Source organism: Metopolophium dirhodum, chromosome 1, assembly GCF_019925205.1.
Source record: "Metopolophium dirhodum isolate CAU chromosome 1, ASM1992520v1, whole genome shotgun sequence".
NCBI lineage: Eukaryota > Metazoa > Arthropoda > Insecta > Hemiptera > Aphididae > Metopolophium > Metopolophium dirhodum.
The window spans coordinates 134,112,458-134,133,934 of record NC_083560.1 but is presented as its reverse complement, the minus strand read 5'-3'; the positions used below and the strand labels follow the sequence as shown (position 1 = coordinate 134,133,934).

General features: G+C 28.0%; 1 protein-coding gene across 1 annotated transcript in view; it reads right to left on the bottom strand.

Moving 5' to 3' along the window:
• LOC132934775 (uncharacterized) overlaps nt 1-21,477 on the bottom strand; it is a 303,914-nt gene that overhangs the window by 3,921 nt on the left and 278,516 nt on the right. Inside the window, exons 3-6 of the mRNA XM_061001118.1 lie at nt 5,643-5,757; nt 5,264-5,421; nt 3,158-3,306; nt 1,446-1,575 (exon numbers count right to left, since the gene is read on the bottom strand). Coding sequence (XP_060857101.1) covers nt 1,446-1,575; nt 3,158-3,306; nt 5,264-5,421; nt 5,643-5,757 — 552 coding nt within the window. The remainder of the gene's footprint in view (nt 1-1,445; nt 1,576-3,157; nt 3,307-5,263; nt 5,422-5,642; nt 5,758-21,477) is intronic.

Genomic DNA, 21,477 nt, shown 5'->3' with positions numbered 1-21,477 from the left:
TGGAAAAAATGTCCAAAGATATTTACCTTTTTCAGTGATGTGGGAATTACATTTTTTGTAATTAATTACGAATTAGGTAACTTTAAAAATTGTTATCAAATTATTCTCAAGTTCCTTTTTTTTTGGCCAAGGACATTAATTTTGAGTTTTGAGTTAAAAAATAACTTTATTAGTTGTTACAATCAAAATTATACTTAATTCCTTCAACAATCTCAATGGAACCTTCTATTTTCTTTGTCAATACATTAACTAAGTAATTACAATTAACAATATGAAATAATATAAAATATTTAATTGAGAACCAAAGAAGAACTAATTTTATTTTTTTAAATTTATTTTAAATAATAATGAGTTTTCAAAATAACTGTTACAAAAATGTTAAGTAATAGTCGGAAAATCGTACTTATATAATATACCTTATATAAATTGGTTCTTAAGATGTACGTATTAAAATAAAATAAAGTAACTGTTAATTTCAGTAATTTTACTACAAACAAGTAACTTATATTACGTACAAATTACTTACAGTTACAATAAAATGTAATTTTGATCATCACCGAATTACTTAAAAAGTAGTTTGTTACAGTAAATTTTAATTTAAGTTAAGATGTTAAGTTACTCCCCAACACTGACCTTTTTCTTACGCTTGTTATGACAATAATAATATTATGAATTGAAAATTGTCGTTTTTTAATTTGTGACGTGCGTTAACGTGTGTTGTGTGAGAAAGAAAATGATTTTTTTTTTTGTGTTTTTCCTATTCGCATAAGATAGAACGCAAATAAAGAGATTCCTATTTTTTGTCATGAATGCATCACTAAATTAACAGTCATGGATTTCAACAAGCAAAACTAACAATCAAATTGTCTCGAGAATTGACAATGCCATTATAGGACGTGTTTTGTCTGGAATGACTTGTATTTTAATTTGCATAATCTAGTTTGGTTTGTAATTTTATTTGGTACGATAAGGCACGTTGGATTTTAAAATGTCTTACACATACCGATATAGGTACTGCATTTATTTCTATGATTTATAAAATATACTATGGTTTTGCGTTAAGAGACATTTTTAGACAAAAAGTCTTAAATATTTATGATTTGTCTAACATTATTCCATAGTATTAGGTATAATGTAGTCAAACGCTTAATAAATTAAATATTATATGATTACAAAAGAAAAATAATTTAAATAATATTTATTAGTTAATTTGTTATGCGATGAGACATTTTTTAATGGTTAACAAATTACAAAAGTTTTATACAAAATTACCAATAGTTAATATTTAACAAATTTTAGAAGCAAATTATCTTAATTATTTCTATAGGTAACCAAAATATGTGGTATGGCTAAGTTTAACAACAGCCAATGGGTAACATCGGTTAAAAAAAAATAACAGCCGTTATTTTTATTTTAGTTAATTGAGTTTACGATTGAAATATTACCAGATTCTGAGCTTGAGGTTGTTGTTTTTAGCTTAATATCAACTATTTCAGGTTTGACCGGTTTAAATAACGTCTTCAGTGGCTTATTAGAATTTGGACAGCTCAATTTTTCGATTATTTCAGATTGTTTCTAGAAAAAAATAAAACATCATTAAAAATGTACAAAAAATAAGTTAGGTACACTGGAATGTATTAAGTTATGACATGTGTAGGTATAAAATAATGTAAGATATAATATTATCATTCCAACAAGCTAGAGTGCTAGGGAAAAATCAAATGGAAATTAAAATTAAATTCTAAAGAACAAATAAAGTTTTTTTAATAAGAGTTAAATAATTCAACTGATCGAAAAAAAATGTAGAACAGTTTTTTTTTCAATTGAATTTAATGATATTAAATTTCATACAAAAATTATTTAAACGTTCCTACTGAGAATACCTAATAGTTAATGATAAGTAGTAATAAATATGAGCAAAATTTTTGTTCATTGTGGAGGAGCGCGTTACGAGTGTCTTACGATTTACTACATACGTGTAGGGATTAATGGTAGATGGTCGTCATTTGGAAAAAAAATAAAAAGACACTCTTTAAATGTAAGTATTAAGAAAGTGACTATCCATAAATGTATGATAATTTTTCCAAAAACGTATAGGTATCTCTGTTTGTACTACTACAGCAGTATTATTTTTATAAGCTTTATTTTTCGCATTTTATTTATTTGACATTAAAGAAACAATGGAATTAAGCTAATCATAAAGCTGCAGGTACTTAACATGGTTACCCGTCTGGTAATTACATAATAAATACTATAGGTATTTAATAGATGTATAGTTATACAATATATAATATTGTATACATAAATAAATAAATTTGATATAAATTGCTTTGAACAACAAATTAAATAATTATTAAAACAAACGCAAGTGTGTGTAATAACTAACAATATAATAGTTTTATATACCTAATTATTATTATTATATAAATAATATACATTCTTACACACAAATGATATATTTGGTATAATATATACGATGTACATGGTAAAATATATACAATTTATAATAATATGCGTTTTCACGGATAGGGTAGCTTATTTTCACGGGTTGAATAATTCGATATTGTTCGTATTACTCTCTACATTCTGAAATTGTTTTAATTAATTTAGCCATCTAATAAATAACAATTTTAATCATATAAAATTAATCGTACATTTTGAATAGAGGCTTTGTATATAGGTACACCTCATAAAATTGTAAAACCACGTGGAAAGTTAATCAAATCAATTCAGATTTTATCATACGTAGGTACCTATATAATACCTACCTACGACAAAAAATGTAAATTATATATTATTCGAAGGTAATAAATCCTGTATTTTTAAAAATTATATTTCTATACAATTTAATATGTAATATGTTTATTTTATTTATCTATTATAGTACCTATATAAATAATAATATGCATTATATGTATAATACTGTTTAAATTATAATTAAAATTGAGAATAAGTGTTCTGATTGAATTAAAATTTTTAAGTAATACATTGTGGAATTGTTAAATAATTACTGTTAAAAATTTAAACGTATTATTCAAATATAACTAGTAATATTTAGTAGGTATCACATTTTAAAATTGCCATCATGCATAACATTTTCTTCATATAACTGATTGTACTTATTTGTTTTTGTATTTTAAATATTTTGACAACAAACCATGTTTCCTTTGCAAGTAACATTTTTGGAGACACCTGGACTGCATTCCTTAGTGAGTTGAATAGCAGGACGTTCCGGCAAGAAAGTTACTGTCATACCTTCCATCATACTTGTCATGCAACCGTTATTCTTGGACGCCCAATATGGAACTATATAATATAACACTGTATTACTTTGTGCATAGGAAATTTATTTATTTATTGTTATTTTGATAGGTCTCTTGATTAACTATTGAAAACGTATAGGATTATTCCTAAACATTTCAAATTGTTATAGGTACGCTATTCAGTGAACGAATTGGAAAATATATAAAAGAATGGGGATTAGGTAAGTAGGTAAGTAGCCAGTAGGTAGCAGTGGTGAATCCATAATTGGGGAACTGTGGGTCGGCTACTTTTGAGAGGATACTTTTTAAGACAACAATTTGGATTATATATTTTTAAACAGTTATTTGTAATTAATATTGAAAACATTGATTCAATTTTCTATTTATTTTTATTCAAAAGATAATATTCAAACAAAATTTTTCTTCTTTTCATGTGGTTAAAGGTGTCAATGATTTAATCAAAATATACTTTTTTTTTTGCAGTAGGTATATTTATTTATACAAAGTGTCACCAGGATTCAAAATCCCTCTTCAGCTATAGTTGAACAGAGGTCCATTTTAATTAATTTCAGGCGATTATTAAGACTTCTCTCAACAGTCTCAAACAGTCTCACTACTCGGGGGTAGTGTATAATACATTTCATATAGGGTGGAGTAAGTGGATAACTATGGACAGGATGAAATCATAGTAATCATACATATTAAATCTCCATTAGTATTTATCTTCAGTTTATATTTATCTGACAATAAACAGAAGAAAAAGATTTCATTATTCTGATATTAGATTTTCTTAATCAATACAATTTTTATAGATTTCAGTGAGTATTTTAAATGCACAAATTATAGATTCGTTCGTTGTGTTTGTATCTAGTAAAATATTGAAATGTCCTTAATTATTATTCTTGCACCATCTGAAGATTGAAGGACAAAATGTTTTTCGATATGGTTCTACACTTTGTTGAAACTTGAACTAAGGTAATTAAAACCAACATCGAACACTGTATAAAGGATTTATGATAGTGATTAGTGACTATCAGATAGCCAACAATTCTGAAATAAGAACAACCAAACACGACTAATGACAGATTTTTGTTTTGTTTTTATTTTCGTATAATTAATATAACATTTTATCAGTTCTGCGAACGAATAACACAAATTATTTATATTGGCCAGTGTGTTGATATTATCTTATCAGTCTAAGTCATTATTTACAATATACTTGAGTCAGTTTTATTATATTGCTCTATAGTCTATAATATATGATCAATAATAATTAGGCACCTATTATTGATAATAAAAATAGCTAAGGTATGTGTAAGTATAATATTATACCTATATACGGTAAACGGATCTGTAAATTTATATACTAATTTATTCATTTATAATTTATATTTATTTATTTATTTATTTATTTATTTATTTATATTTGTATATGGAGTTCAATTTCATGTAAGATGCATCGGAATTCTTGGGAAATTTTACCAGCAAAAATTAACTGTATGTCAGATAATCCAATTAAAATATTTTCAGAATTCAGACTAATTTGAAGCTATTTATAAAAAATGTAATGTTTTAATTTTATGTTGATAATATGTTTGTTCCTCGATAAAAACATTTTGACAATTTAATGTAAAGTGTTAAGATTACGCATAAGACTTAGATTTTATAGTAATTTAAAAATATTAAAAATATAATTGTATGTACTTACAGCATATAATTAAAATTTGTCAAAATCACAAAAATTGTCAAATTATTTTGTAGTTAAAAATGTATAACATTTTAAATTTAAATAACTAAAGCTTGAATATTCAAGCTATAATAATGTATATTATATTATTTTGTTATTACCTATTGTATTAGGTAGGCACATATACCTAGTTATTAAAAGTTGGTTTTCGAGCTCTAAATATTTAATGTGTACCTTTGACTTTGTTAAAACAAATTATTAATTTATACCTTCTTTTTTTTAATTGAGTCCATACATTAAATTAGGTATATACCTGGAAGTTCGCAAACGAATGATGCTACTTCGGGGCCTCCACAGTGTAAGCTGTGCCATTTGAAGTTGGCCGTAGGGTCAGTGACAACGCAAACTGGGTCCGATGAACGTGGAACTTCTTCTCTAAAGTATCCGCTCCTTGCAAGTGGCTGGTAATTACTGTGCGTATAAATGTAATTAGGTAGTAGTTGATGAATAATAAACAATCGATATTATTATGTAGTTACAACCGATGAATATAGTACATTTATAATTATAATAATTTATGATTTAATATTAATTTTGAAGTTTAATTATTTATTGTAATTACATCATCGTATATCGATTTTTAAAACGTCGCATTGCAAGTAAAATTGTTTTCAAATATATAAAATACTTACGTCCATGTGAATTCACTAGCCTCACTGTTCCGCTTCAAACCAATCCAAACATTCTCGATCACGTCTAATTCCTTCAGATAACTACGTATTGCCTCAAACTGACTGTTAGATTCAACTGTAACATAATTAATAATATTTTATGAAAATCATACATATTACATAAACTGTATTTTAGTTTTAAAAAAATCAATATTACAATTATATTTCCGTTAAATTATTGTAATAACATAGACCATAGTAAATAAGACATAATGTGACTGATATGTCGAAGCCACGATTAGTCATTTATTTGAATAAAACAGCAAATATTCTTTTAAGAAAACAACTGATCAAAGAACATTCATTACTTTGAAGAAATATTCTTACAACATTTACCAATATCATATTTTTGTAAAATCATCCAAAGGTCTGAGTTGTTTATTGAGATGGAGTTCCATATTTTTTTTCCTTAATAATATGTTAACTTATAATAATCCACCAAAAGAAAAATATACATTGGAAATATGCAATAAAAAAAAAAATCGTTTTAATGTCCGCAAGTATAAATAATATTGATAAATACTTTTGATAAGAAACAATATAAAATGTGTATTATAAAAATTTAAAACGACTGTAATGCAATTTGAACATTACTACACTTTTTATTATTATACATAGATTATAGTTAATCAAATACATTTTATAAATTACGATTCTATATAATTTAAAAATATAAAAAATAAAAGATACGAAATAATGAACCAACAGCAAATTATAATACTAAATACATTTAAATCACAGTTATTTTTTTTCGTTTACCTAGCGAAATTATATATACAACAATAAATTATAATGCTGGGTAGGATATTTAAATATTATTACATTTTAATTTATAGCAGGGACATTTTTTTTTACCCATAAAAAATCGTATATACCTCTTAACTTATAAATATTTAAATTTATTATATTCAGTGATTCGGAAAAAACCATTTGTTTCTGTAAAGTCAAATTGTTTGTTTCAGAAATCAAAAAAGTTTGCATACTAAAGAATCCCATTTCCACTTCATTATTGTCCTGAAAATATGACATCTTAAATATATTTGTCGTATATATTATTACGTAATGCAGATAAATTATAATAATATGTTAAAAATTAAATTGTAAATGTAAATGTTTATATTTTTCAGCATTAACTCGTATTTAACGATCATATTAAAAAAATAAATATAATTTCTGTTTTAAAATGCATTCTTTAGCAAACTCGTATCCATTTTAACAGTTGATTCACTATCATTATTATTTATCCGATGTCACTTTTAGGGTTCGTGTCTATAACATGCCGGTTAAGAAACTACGCTCCTTCTCCTCTCTCCATCACTAATTATATCAATAATTCATCTACCTTTTCCCACGTATTACAAGATTTCCCGCCTTCAACTTATAAAAATAAAAATAGGGATTACCATGTTATTGTAACATAATATAATAATAGGTATACAAAATAATATAAATAAATAAATCCTATTCTTTGTTGCCCTTCTGACATAATTTTGTTTTTCCAATCGAATTCAGTTCTCAATTATTAATATAGTGAACGATCAGTAGGGGCCTATAATTGAGTTTAATATAATAAAATAATATTATTTAATTTACTTTTAGCGTCAAAACTATATTAATCGTTAGGTAATATAACGTTACAATATTTAATACGTACGGTCGTACGGAGCATTATAGTAGGTAAGTACTGGTGTGTATTTTTCAGTTTTTCACCGATGTATACCTACTTATGTAAATATATGTATCCAATCGTTAAGATAGTAAGCTACGACTGTTATAATAACACTTAAAAGTCAAATTATTTTACAGACAAGTTCGCATGGATATGATTGGGAGCCAAGAAAATTAAACATACTGACTTTTGGATCCAAGCTAATTCAGTGCATGGACAGTTTGACAAACGAGTTCAACATAGGGACAAATTGTATAAAATATGTGAACATACCATAGACCAGGGGTCACCAATTAATACTTTCCGCGGGCCACATTAAGAATTTGGAAAATTCTCGCGGGTCATACAAATTCAAAGTACATAATATTTATGATCATAATATGCTGATTGGCCAAAACTATTTTATTTCTTAATAAAAAAAATATACACGTATTATATAACTATAACTAATGAAAATAGAATTACATTTAATAAATAAGTGAAACAATTATGAATTAATATTTTTAATGTGATAAATGGCAGATCTTGCTCTCAACTAGCTGCTTTAAGTTGGGGTTATTGTTTGTGGTCGCTATCTTCATCATTATTTTAAGGTGTTTGTTGGTGAGTCGGGATATGAATTTTTTTTTAATATAATTCATGTTAACGTATTAAATTGCTTCTTTTCTCCTTATCTGCGGGCCGGTAAAATTCGTCCGCTGGCTTCCATTTGGTGACCCCTGCCATAGACCATATATTTCCAAAATATTCCCCTGAGGGCATATTTCGGCCCATGAGGACATATCAAAGTTGAACAAATTATCGATTTAATAAACGATGGGGGTTAAACCATGTGTAAAACAGTTCAGCCCCCATGTAATGACAAGGACAAAAAAAGATATTGCCAAAATAGAAACCGAAAAGAGCAATTTATCAGATGAAAGAAATTGTCGAAACTAGTTAAATATATATACATATATTATATTATATCGGCATTTAAGAGGTATATATCGCCCAAAATATTTAGGTTATTCATATATTATTTATTAACATTTTAATGTACTTTAACATATTATATTGAAAATTAAATAGGTACTAATTTCATTGTTTTAAGTCTAACCTAACCATTACAAGGGATTAATATTCGTCACGTCTCTAAATATCCTGAAAATTTAACTGTTCACGTGCCCAATTTCTGAGGCCAATAGTCGGTGGTGAATTGTACTGCTCCTAATTGTCCTAAAACCCTTTTTCTATTGGTATGATGTAGACAAAACAAAATGGACAGTTGATTCAATAAATATTATTACGAATTTTTCAAAATGTACGATAAAAAATGTTGTAAGATCGATGTAGAGTGGTATAAAACATGTGGTAGATACACTTCGATCTGTATAATGTAACAATTATTATTATTTTTCTACAAACAATACTTATTTACCTGTTCCTATTTGCACTTTCCATTAAAATTTTTTTTTCTTGTTAATAGGTAGAGGTGCCTATTGTGTTTCTCGTGAAAAATTGTATGAATGTTACAAAGTTTTGATGATGTGCTCACCTACTTCATTATTATAGTATTATACCTAATATTACACAAAGTAAAAATGAGTTTTTTTTTATTATTGTTATTTAATCATCGATTTTTTTATTCCGAAAACAATTGATATATTTTTTTATTCATTTATATATCTACTTTATATATAGGTACAGTGGTACACGGTCCATATAGTATACGACACATGTTCGTAAATGGTATAGTATAATTATTGTAACAGTAATCTATATCCAAATTTATTTTAAAAAATGTATCAACTTACGAGCTATGATTTTTCGCGAAACATTTCAATCCATAACATTTGGAATTTAAATATTATATAATAAATAAATAAAACGTTTCGGTATAGACAAACTGTACAACATGATACAACAAGTTAAAATAAATCAATAATCTACACAATTGTAAAAAATAAAATAAAAATTTCATATCGAATTATATATTTATATAATATGACGTTTAATGTATTTGCAGGTGACGAATAACAAATTATCGTTATCGAATTTTAATACCCACCACGTAATAAATAATAATTGTGGAAAATGGTGAATAGCTTTTACTTTTAGCGTCACAATATCAGATTATTTTTCGTTGTTATTTGCGATTTAAAATAAAAGTAATCAATATTTTGTAATATTCGCCGACCTCAAAATTCAATTTGAACTTTAACCGCGTGTATTACTACATTGAGTGGCGTAGACATTTTATTAGATTTTACCGTAAAGTTTAGTACCACTACGTCATAATATAGTAACCTTCGCTATTATTATTATTATCTCTATATCCTTTGAAGTTATAGAAACAAAGAATAAAATAATTCACCACACCATTGTTGTAGTGGTTTATACGGGTTCATAATTATAACACCGTATTTTAGACTCTGAGCAGACCAATAAATGTATAAATTTAACAATGATGTGCGTTTTAAAAATTTTTTTTGTGTCCGTCATCATTTGAATCACTTTCAAAAAGCATTAATTGCAGGAACTTGAAAATGTCCTCTTATCTCAAATTATTGATTACTATACTCAATACAATTTAAAAATACAAATTCTAAGCGATTTATACTTAAGTATATTCATTTTAGATTCTGAGGGGATGAATTGATTTTACAATGATACATAATATATTATATATTAACAGCATTATGCAAATAAAGTTCGAATATTTTGACAACATTTAAAAATTATTTTTTAGTTATACATTTATAAAATGTTCAAATTGTATAGCTAAGGATTGATAATTAATACAAGGTTTCACGTAAATAGGTAAATAAATTACTTAATTCACAATAACATCGTCAAATGTAGGTACTTAGTAAATAGTAATATCATAGGCTGACTGACCGTCTTCGCTCAGTTTTGTGATTGATTGTAAGGAATATTGTTCTCATGAATAACACATTTAATTGAATAATATACATTTTATTGAATACTTATATAATAGTGTATCAAGGAATAACATGGCACACACATGATATATATCAAGACTGATGTGTTGGTGTGTAATAATGATAAAATGATAATAAGTAGGTAATAACATAACCTAAAATATAACACTCAGAATCGTTTTTCGTATAGCTACAATGATATTATATCGTTGAATTCAAATTTAACACCATCCATTACTTTGACCCATTTGTGACCTAATGTACAACAGAGCGACACCCACTTATCCATATTTTTCCAGTTTTGTCCATGCAGATTAGGATTCTGGATTATACTTATTGAAATCAATAATTTTGAAATATATTTGCTACTTATGCTACTTTACTCTTAATCCTTGAATCTACACTGTTGGCCTTCTTGTGTTGTATACGCTTGGCATGTCCAGGAAAGTTCTATTGCCCTTGGGTAATTCAGATGAATTCGGGTTTTGAGATATTTTTGAGTCCCCGTGCAATTTGTTTAGAACGCATTAAGGTGCGTAGAAAATGCAATAGGCTTAAAAAACTTGGGATTACGATATTTTTGAATTTTCAACAGAACATAACTCATATTAACTCGTGTTAAACCCATGGTTAGGCATGTCATTTAAAATAATATTTATTCACATAACTTTATTACCTATTATTCATACATAAAGTAGGTAAGTACCACTACCTACTTGTTCACATATCTTACGTTAAAATTATATCACAATTTATTTATTTCGGGATTCAATCTACGTATGAATCGTAATAATTAATACAATTAATAAATAAATAAAGTTTAAATAAGGGCCGCAAGTTAGTGGCGAGATTGCGAGCAATGTGAAAAAAGTTACTTGACATACTTATACCTATAAACGTATTTTTCTGGCACTGCAAATTAATGGGTCGTGTGCGAGAAGTTTTGTTTTCATTTCGCTCTGGTTTAGTGAAACATTTCGATTGGAAGAAACTCGGTATACTTATCATCTATTATAATATTATTCGGGTCTTAGCTTTAATTTGACTTTCAGCCGTCACTGTTCGTTGCGACATTACCAAGGTAACGCTGGGTAGAAAATAACGTCTTTGGTATCTATACATATATCGTGCACGCGCTATACATAAACACGATTTGACAGTTTTCCATTCTTCATTCTGGTTAAAACGTAGCATTACTGACCCCGGCTGGTTCAAATTTCCTATAAATCTCAGCTGTTGTCGAATCGTTAGCACCGCGGGAAAAAAATATTTTTTTTATTTTTTTTCTAAATTTTCCTCCTGTATATGGTTTTACATGTTTTGATCTCGACCTAACGGCCATTTCACCTCACCTCACCTCACCAACCGTAGTACCACCAGAATTTTTCTATATTAATAAAAATTGTTCACTGCATTTTTTTTTGCGAAACTGGGTCGTCTAACAACCTTCACTATAGCACGACGACAGTGTATATTCATGTCGCCTGGCGTCTGCTGTTCGTATCATTGTACTGTGATTAATCAGCCGGCAAGTGTTGTCAAACACTATAATATAAAAGATAGTATATACCTACCTACTGCAGACCATGCTGCAGGTGCTGTCGTAGGAAAAACGAATACAGCCGGAGAAGATTTTTCAACGAGCATAATTTATTTATACGCTGCCATCACATCGCAGCCGACGAGAACAGCGAAATGAAATAAATATTTTTCACCCTACTACCTCGTCACGTTGGTGTGTTTTTTCTCTTCGTACTATATCGTACACGATAATATTATATTTGTTCGTAGGTCAATAATAAAAATGAAAATAAAAATAGGTATTGACTATAATCTGCACCAACCACTTGCGCACAAAGGCCTGACAAAAAAAACATGGTCGTGTCCGTCGGGTTTTATTTATTTGTCATTTGGTTTAATCTACCACAAATTCGGCAGTTGTCGGATTCGTCAACGTGGATTGTGTATTCGAAAATCTCTGTTCAAAAACTCATGAGGTCTTCGTTACGAAAAATCCTGTTGTTGAAAAATTGTTCTATCGAAGAAGATGATTTTGAAAACTATGACTTGCATGAAGTATATAAATATTAATACAGTATCATTTTTTTTTTTAGTAAAATATAACATAACTATTTATACTAAATGCCATGTGTAGTAATATATAGATTTTTATCAACTGTGGAAGTTATTAAAAATTGATAGACTTGATCGATAAAAGTGTTATAACTGTGTAATATTTACTTAACAAAATGTAAAATATATATTATAAAGTGGCTCTTAGTGGCTATTGTTTAAGGGGCAAAATGTAGACAATTTATAATCTCATCGTCGTCGCCCGTAATCGTTGTGTCAGTCGCATAGAGGCGGATCTAGGGAGGAGTGGCTTAGCCACCCAGAGTGCACATTAGCACATCGTAGGAATGGTCGAAAATATTTATGTACTTACGCGACTCTGCGACAGTGAATAGCACAAACAAGCTAGCGATAAATTAACATAGTTCTAGGTATTAGTATAATTTTAATTTTGAAAAATGATTTTAATTCGTTTTAGTTCTATGTTTTGAAGGAGTTAGATTTTTAATATTTTGGAAAGCTTATGTACTAGGTACTAAATCGATTTTCTACATTTTTCTAAATTAATATGTACATTAAGGGGCCTATGAGACAAAAAAAAATTTAAAAGTTTTTCTTACAAACTTAGAAAAGAAGAATTCAAATTATTGTTTTTTAAATATTAATATTGGACTACTATAATAAGTATATTTATTTTTCGCCAGATTATAGGTCTAAAATTTAGACTCTAAATGCATGAAAAATCCAATCGCTGGATTTTAGCATTTACGCAATTTTGGTTTTCGTGGTTTTGATTTCACACTTTTTACCGCATACCATTTAAACTCTCGTTACATGTAAAAATATATTTTATTGCATAGAAATTAGAAATATATAATAAAATGCATTTTACTATTTTTAAAATGAATATTTATATGTTTTATTATATTAATTATACTCAGTTACATAACACTACTCGACATATAATAGAATAATTTTGTGAACTCATTATAAATTGTAATGCATTCGAATGAATCTTCGAGTTCAGATATCTTATATATGAAATATTATATTGCTATAGCAACCATCACATATTTTGAACAAGTTTCATCAGCAAAAGTGGTCGGTTGAAGATGAAGTATTTGAAAATAAAAATGTAATATTATGTTATGGAAAAATAAAAGCACTTTTGTAGATTGGGCATATAGATTTGATACCTTCACGTCCGATGTATGAAATGTTATATTATTGTTTTGTGTCAACTTATGAGTCCTTCATAAATACTTTTCAATAATACAAAAAGCCAAACAAATTATAATTATTTCAAAATTGAGCTTATTTTAAAAGTAATGAATTGAATTTCAAACTGAATTCGCATCTTTATTGTAAGTGTTTATGTGCCAAAGTAAATACTTTGAACAAAACCATTGTTACGCTCTTCATTTGTGCGCTCGTGTGTGTGTGTGAGTGTATATAGATAATGTATATATATATATGTGTAGACTTAAATTTAAATATGTAAGTAACAATCCCTAACCTAATCCATCAATCATTGTGTATGGATGACGTATAAATGCGTTTCTGGTGTTACCCATCATCGAACTAAAATCTTTGCCGCACAGTGTTGTCGGATGGAGGTGGTGGTGTGTACAGCGTGTCGGTCTGAACCATTAATAAAGGGCGCGAATATAATCGACGAGCAGCGAAGAAAAGGGTATGTTATAATTCGAGCACGATAATATTTGACTAATTGTTATAACTTTAGTGGATCCTTAACCCTGTATAGATGATATTATTATTATTTTGCCAGTAGCAGAGATTATATTATATTGGCTAAAGATGTATAGTCGGCTTTTGGAGAATAATTTATTGCGAATGGGATCGAAAACGATCTATACAGCAGTCCACAATACAACATTTTATCGGTTTGGTACTTTGGTGACAATATAATTATAAATTGTCCCCGTTCTTACATTTTACCTTAATCCAGTGGCGTGCTCGGATTTTTTGAAAGGGGGGTGATATGAATTTTTGACTGTTTACAGACACAGTTAAAACGAAAAAAACGTTATCCTCGCATTTCCCCGCATGTTTCCCGCAGATATCCAAAAATTAAAATGGTAACTTTAAATAATTTAACACGATTTTTATATGATGATTTAATTGATATTAAATTAAATTTAAAAAAAAATGTGTTCTTTCTTTCTTAGTACTGCACGTACAATTCTATCACCAGACAATTGTATTTCTCTGTATCAGGTCAAAAGTTTACGACAACAGAGTGGATTAGAACAGATAGGCATTACTATATTATATTATACAATATTATGGTAAATTGTCTACATTATTTATTGTAAAAAAATGTTGCCCATATAGTACCTACCTATATAAAATAACTACAGTGTATAGAAAATAATATTTTAAAGTTTAAATAAGGGTACATTTTTTTGAAACAGATTGTTAGAATTCAATACTATTGCGTATTATCTACCTGAATAAGTATATAACATGATTCTCTTTTATAACTTACTAATCACTTTAAAGGGATTCGATACCATGATTTTCTGTTTTTGTCTAACACACACGCGACATAGGATTTTAGACTGGTCCTTTGCCAAACATACCAATTGATCTAATGAAGCGATAAGAATTCTAAAAACAGATTTGAATCTGTCGTAAAGTCTACTTGAAATCGATTTTCCCACATTTTTATTTTTTGGTTTTAATTTCTCCGAAAATTAAAATACAACAATTTTTAAATGCTCTTTTTTAATATGAAATTTTTAGGAATTTGGGGGATAATATCAAACATGACGTGGGAAAATCGATTTCAAGTAGACTTGACGACAAATCCAAATCTGTTTTCAGAATTCTTATTACTTCAATAGGTAAATTTAATGTTTGGTAAAAAACACGTCTAAAATACTATGTCACGCGTGTGTTAGACAAAAACAGAAAATCACGGTATAGTAGGCGATTTTACTATAATATAACTAAAAACATAAAAAAAATAATTCATGAATGCATGTTGTCTATGTTGCACGTGAGCCAGAAAGAGAAACAATAGTGCACTGACATCCTCTTAACTAATTTTAGGTACTGCACTACTCAATAATTTAATAAGATCGTGTCTTTACTCAACTGAAAATAGTTTAAACTAGAAATCCCCATTCAAGGACTCAAAGGCATTGTTACTACTACTGCAGAGTATGGATTACTTAAACTTACACTGTGCAGCTATTACTTACTCTTGGCCGAAACTTTTGTTAAAACAATTTTCTTTAAATTTATTGGTTGGAGAAAAAAAATAAGTAGCCACTCAGTTCAATAATAATTGTCTGCAATATATGTACAGATGGCTTACTTTCGAGAAAACAATATAATGTGTAAAGTCACAAAAATTGGGTTTTTTCGTTAACCTCACATCATCCATTCAACACACCTTTTTTATTGAAACATGTAAAACTATATAGGTAGGTACGTAGTAGGACGTAGGTATATCTAAATATCATTTAAATTCCAAATACCTATTGTCACCAAAAGTTGAACTATTGTGTATAATGTATGTATCAGTTTTTACGAAAAACTTATGAAACTCTTTTAAATTTTGTGTAACGTAAAATTAATAACGAATAGTTCAATATTAACAGCGAACATAATATTAATCCGTGTAGCAACAATTTGGAATAGGTACTTTAATAATTAAAGGAATTGGATTAAGCAAACGATTTGCATATGTAAATATGTCATCAACATTATTTTGTACAGATAAAATCTGTTATTGAGCTTTATCACCAATTTGTTGAAGACAAAGTTCAATAGGTAAGTTCTATACCTAGACTTGCTATAATCAGACTTATAATATGATATATCTATATGCATAGGTGGAAATCCATTAAAATTTCAGGGGGGCTACATAATAATAAACATCAATGTGAGCGGGGGCTTCGATCCTACAAAACTAAAAATGGAGGGGGTCTGGCGATCTTTTTTTTTGGGGGGGGACCTATATATATCTATGTAGGATTTAAAACAATAATAAAGTCTAATATTACCTATATTTTAAATTTATACTCAAAATCGGATATAAAAATACGTTCTTGTTGCACCTATTTCATAAATTTTGTAATTCGCCCAGGGCCATCGCTATACTGACGGTATGTGAGAAATCGAGTGATAGATGAGCGGCAGCCTGCAGGTGTTTGAAAGACCGACGTGGTGCAGAAACGCGTGATATTGGGCATTTTAGTATTACCTATGGAATATTAAACGAATACCTCCGTAAGATAATTATTATAGAACATTATTAAAGCATTTTATTATAATGAATTTCTAACATCGGTAGACGAACCATTACGCGAAACAAAGGAACGAAAAACAACTACTGATGGAATTCGGCGGGAAATACCTTAGAAAATATATACTGCAGCAGCAGCATCGGAGTTCGGCCACTCTGATGCGCATTATGATAATAATAATAATAATAATAAAATACGATACCTAGCTGGTATGTGTGTACAGGACCGGCCCGCTGATAAGTTTGACTCTCCGTGTTTGGTGAATGAAAGGGAATGCCACCGTTGATGATGTATAATGGTACGGAGATCAAAAGGAAAACTTTATACTTAGCGAAGGGCACGCGGTACACATAATGACGGACGAATAACATCAATGGTAATTTCCAGAGGTTAGCATTGGCTAAAGTATCGGTTAGGTTAGGTAACGCTAAGTATTTTATTATGAAAAACGTATGGAGGTGATGCACCTGACGTGGTGGCCAGTGTGATAAAATTAAGAAAGAGTGAGCTACGGTTTATAAATCACGTCACTATTAAGTTGATTTTCCTCAGAATCATGTGGAAACTATTCATTGCATTTATGGTGTTCAAATAAAAAAACAAAGCTTTGACAAGTGACAACTAAAACAAATCAAACGCTTATATTATGATGTTATGATAATTATTTATTGTTTTTTCTTTTTGTAAATGTTTCAATTGCCTATACTTATCAAAATTATTTCAGCAGCAAGTAGGTACTATACAAACTCTTGTAAATAATTTGAATATTGTTTTGAGTACATTCGACTATTTGATGTAAAGTATTCAAATATCCTGAAATCACGTGGTTTTTGTTTTATTAGTATTTTTTTATCAGAAACTATTCATTGAAAGATTTTTTGAATTAAAATTAAAACAAAGTTTTGCCAATCAAACCAAATTAAAAGCGTATGTATATATTGTTGAACTGATTATTATTTATATTTTTTTTTCTCTTTCTAAAAATTTAAAATATTTATCTACGTATCTGGTAGATATCATAATTATTTCTGCAGTAGTAGGTACTCGAGTAAATAATTTGAATATTATTTTAAAAGTACATTTGACTACGGCAAAATGAGTATGAATTCGGACACGTGGGCTGTGGGGCGATTCCGTACCATGTGTTTGTATAGTTATCTTATCATTTTAGAATAAACGTTTAATAAAAGTTGTAAACTGATACTCCACGTTAATATCTATTATAAGTATAATCTCAAAGATATTTTCTATCTTTAGAGAATAATATTTATTGATGACATACATAATGTTTTCATACTACATGACGTTATGAAGTTAAATACAAAATATTCTATTTTTGGATTATTAAATTATATAACTATTATAACTACTGTATAGCACAACAACACATTTGAACAACAAAACATATTTGATTGTGTTTTATGTAATCTACTCGTTAACTTGTCTGTGTAAATTGATATATGTGCACATTTTTAAGTTATTTAATCTCACACTGTAGTGTTATATCGTCTTATTACAAAACTTGGGGTGACTTTGGACAACACATTTACTATGCCCAGATCATATGTAAAATGTAGGAGGTCGTTTGTATAAGAATTGTTATAATCCTAATGACAATAAAAATGTAGTTGATGGTGTTAAATGACAATCCGACAAGTAAAAATAGAAAAGTAAATTATTTTTATAGAAATGTAAAGAATATTTTTTTTAGAATATTTAATAAATTATGTTGTACTTGCGATAGATAAATGTATGGGGTTTTCAATTTATTAAACTTATAAAAAAAGATATCTTTAATGCCCAAAGTCAACCATTGTAATTATAACGTCGGGTTTTAATGAAATCTAAACGTGTCCGAAGTTATCACATTTTTCGGATCACTCCGGACTATTTTTATCATAATTTTAGAAACAATATATAGAGGTTAATTTTTTTTTAGACGTTCAAATCAGTCCGGGGATACCTCATTTTACGGTATTTGAAATTAAATATTCAAATAATTTTAGAACGTTACATTTCTACGAAATTATAATACTTATACAGTCATTATACTTGTCATAATAATATAATATTGTACATAATATGTATGTTATAAGTAGTTTGCGGGGAAATATACAATTAAAAATCATAATAAGCGAAAAGTGATTAATTTGGAATTTCAAATATTAAAACCGTTTATATATTTTTCGAAAGGATTTTAGTAGTTGAGAAAACTCCGAGACCTTCACGGATCACTGTTTTTTCTTATGAGACGCATGGTTACGCTATTAATGAAAAATTTATAAGATGGCCGGAACGTGTGTATTTCTTTAAATATTTACTAAGAAAATGTTGCCCACGATACCCTTAAACGGCTTAAACTGTTCAATAGACTCGACAAAATAATTATTTATTAACCTACCTATTCCGTGACTCAAAAGAGAACATGAATTGATCGAATAACAAAGTTCGCATTTTTTTTTCTTCAAAAATTCATCAGATAAGCAGCCCAAATGTGAAAATAAATTAAACGTAGAGTAATAATTTGTATACATGCTAATGATGTGTTTTAACTGTAACCTTCGAATTTACAGCTATTTTTTAATTAAAACTATTGTGGATATTTACAAGAAATACCATTTGTCGATTTCTAAACAATAAATGATAATAATAATTTAGTAAAATCATTACAAAAATTGGTAAAAAATGTATATTAGATATTTTTGTAGGATCTATAATGATATAATGATACGTGTTAACTACTTTTTTTTTCGTATTTTCAAATTCTTAAACTTAATTTTCCGTTAAGCCGACAAACCGTATGAAAAAAAAAATTTCTCAACTGTGATTGATGATTTCAACAAAAACAAAAAATAAGGGTAACCATGGGGGTATTGGTGCAGAATTCTATTTAATGTGAGTAAAATAAAAAAGTTTTTTTTGGCACACTTTACAACTCCCAGAAATAATAATTACCTGTCATTGAAATTGAGTGGAGTATGTATTGTTGAATACTTTTACTTGGTTTTTTCTTTTTAGAAATAAAACTAAAACTATATGTAGGTACCTACTGTCATATAAATGCTAATAAATTGTGAATCAAACGAAGTGTATAAGCGTAAAAATAGATTTTCAATTTCAATCTCAAAATATTGTTATAACGAATAGTTTTTCTGTCGGAAAATGCGGCAATACCCCTGACTGATCATTATTAATTAAAATTAAATAATACATTTGGGTTGTTTTTCGAATTTTTGTTGAACTAGATGTTATTTATTGCAATTTCATAATTTGCAGTACATTTAACTATTGATTTTTAAACGAAAAAAATGTTGTTAGATAGTAAACTATATATTTTTTATATTTTTTGTTTAAATAATAGGATCATAAATTACAATTCCGATAAATCTTAAGATGTCAACGCACTATTTGTTTGCTCATTAGCTGACCCACAGATACTAAACGCATGCACTAAAGATAATTTTTTTGTAGTGATTTTATAATCTTAGAGTAAAATTACCTAAATAAAAACAAATAAATATTACAAAAATTAAAGAATATAATATTTTTGACCATTTGACATATATTTTTGTTTATTATTTGAATTTATATATAAGTTTAAAAAGAAAAACAATTTGTTTTTGAGATAATGTTGGACAGTTAGTTATATTATATCAAAACATGAAGAACAATATTCTGGAATTAATAATAAATCATTGAAACTATATCTGTGATTTCTTCAGCTGTCTGCTCTCTGCTACATGCGAGTTAATAGTTATTACTTTAATTTAATAGACACATTTATTTTTCTCGGGAGTACGTTTTAATAATATTTATGCTCATCTTATATTTAATTTTAACGTGGCCAACTTTTAATACAGAGTGTTTTTTAATAATGAATATTCTGTTTAATGTCGTATAGTGTTCGTCCTAATGTATCCCTTAATGAGTAAATTATAATACGAGGACATCGCTATGGCATATACAGGCTTGGAAGTCATTAGCACTGCGTTAACTATATAATATACACATAACATATACATATATATAAATATATTATATAGATAGAATTATACGAGATTAAAATATAAATTTAATTGTAATTTCAACAATAAAATTCACAAAATGATAAACATGATGTAAGTGACACTTATTATAATACATATTATGTAAATGACGCGTTAAAAATTCAAAGAGATAATATACACACCAAATGATTGTAATTTATGACGGAAATCACGATAGATATAAGTATAGCTAAAGTACCTAATGAAGTGACGAATTCGAAAAATCAGTTAAATTAATATTTGTTTCCAAAGAAGTTTCAAGAAATCGAAATTTACACAAAATTACGAGATGAATATTAATGTGGCATCAAAATATATATTGCAGTCTGCCAGGGGTTCACGAGTAATTTTCGTACTTCAGGTGTATTAATTAGGACGAAATAAAAGAATAATATTAGTAGCAAAATTAAAACCAGACTTATAATAGGAGCCAATCCGTATTCTCGCATACGCATGATATATATTGCAAAATGCTTTATATTATATTGAACGACGGTCAAGTATAAAGACGGGCAAAAAGTTTTGGGATTTGAAATAGGGGTATTTTTTGACAAATGAACCTGTGCATTTTCCACCACTAACCCAATAAACAAAAATATTTAAATGTGATTCATCTGCCTCGGGTTTCAATTCATTTTTCTGCACAGAATAGTTTCAAAAGTTGTTTATGCGAAACTTCACGCTACAATAAAATCTTATTAACTCAACACAAAACGGTAGATTTTTTAGGAATAAAAAAATTTCACGATAAACGCCGATTGTTTGTTTTCAGGTTAGTAAAAAAAAAAATCCTCAGGGATTCGAAAA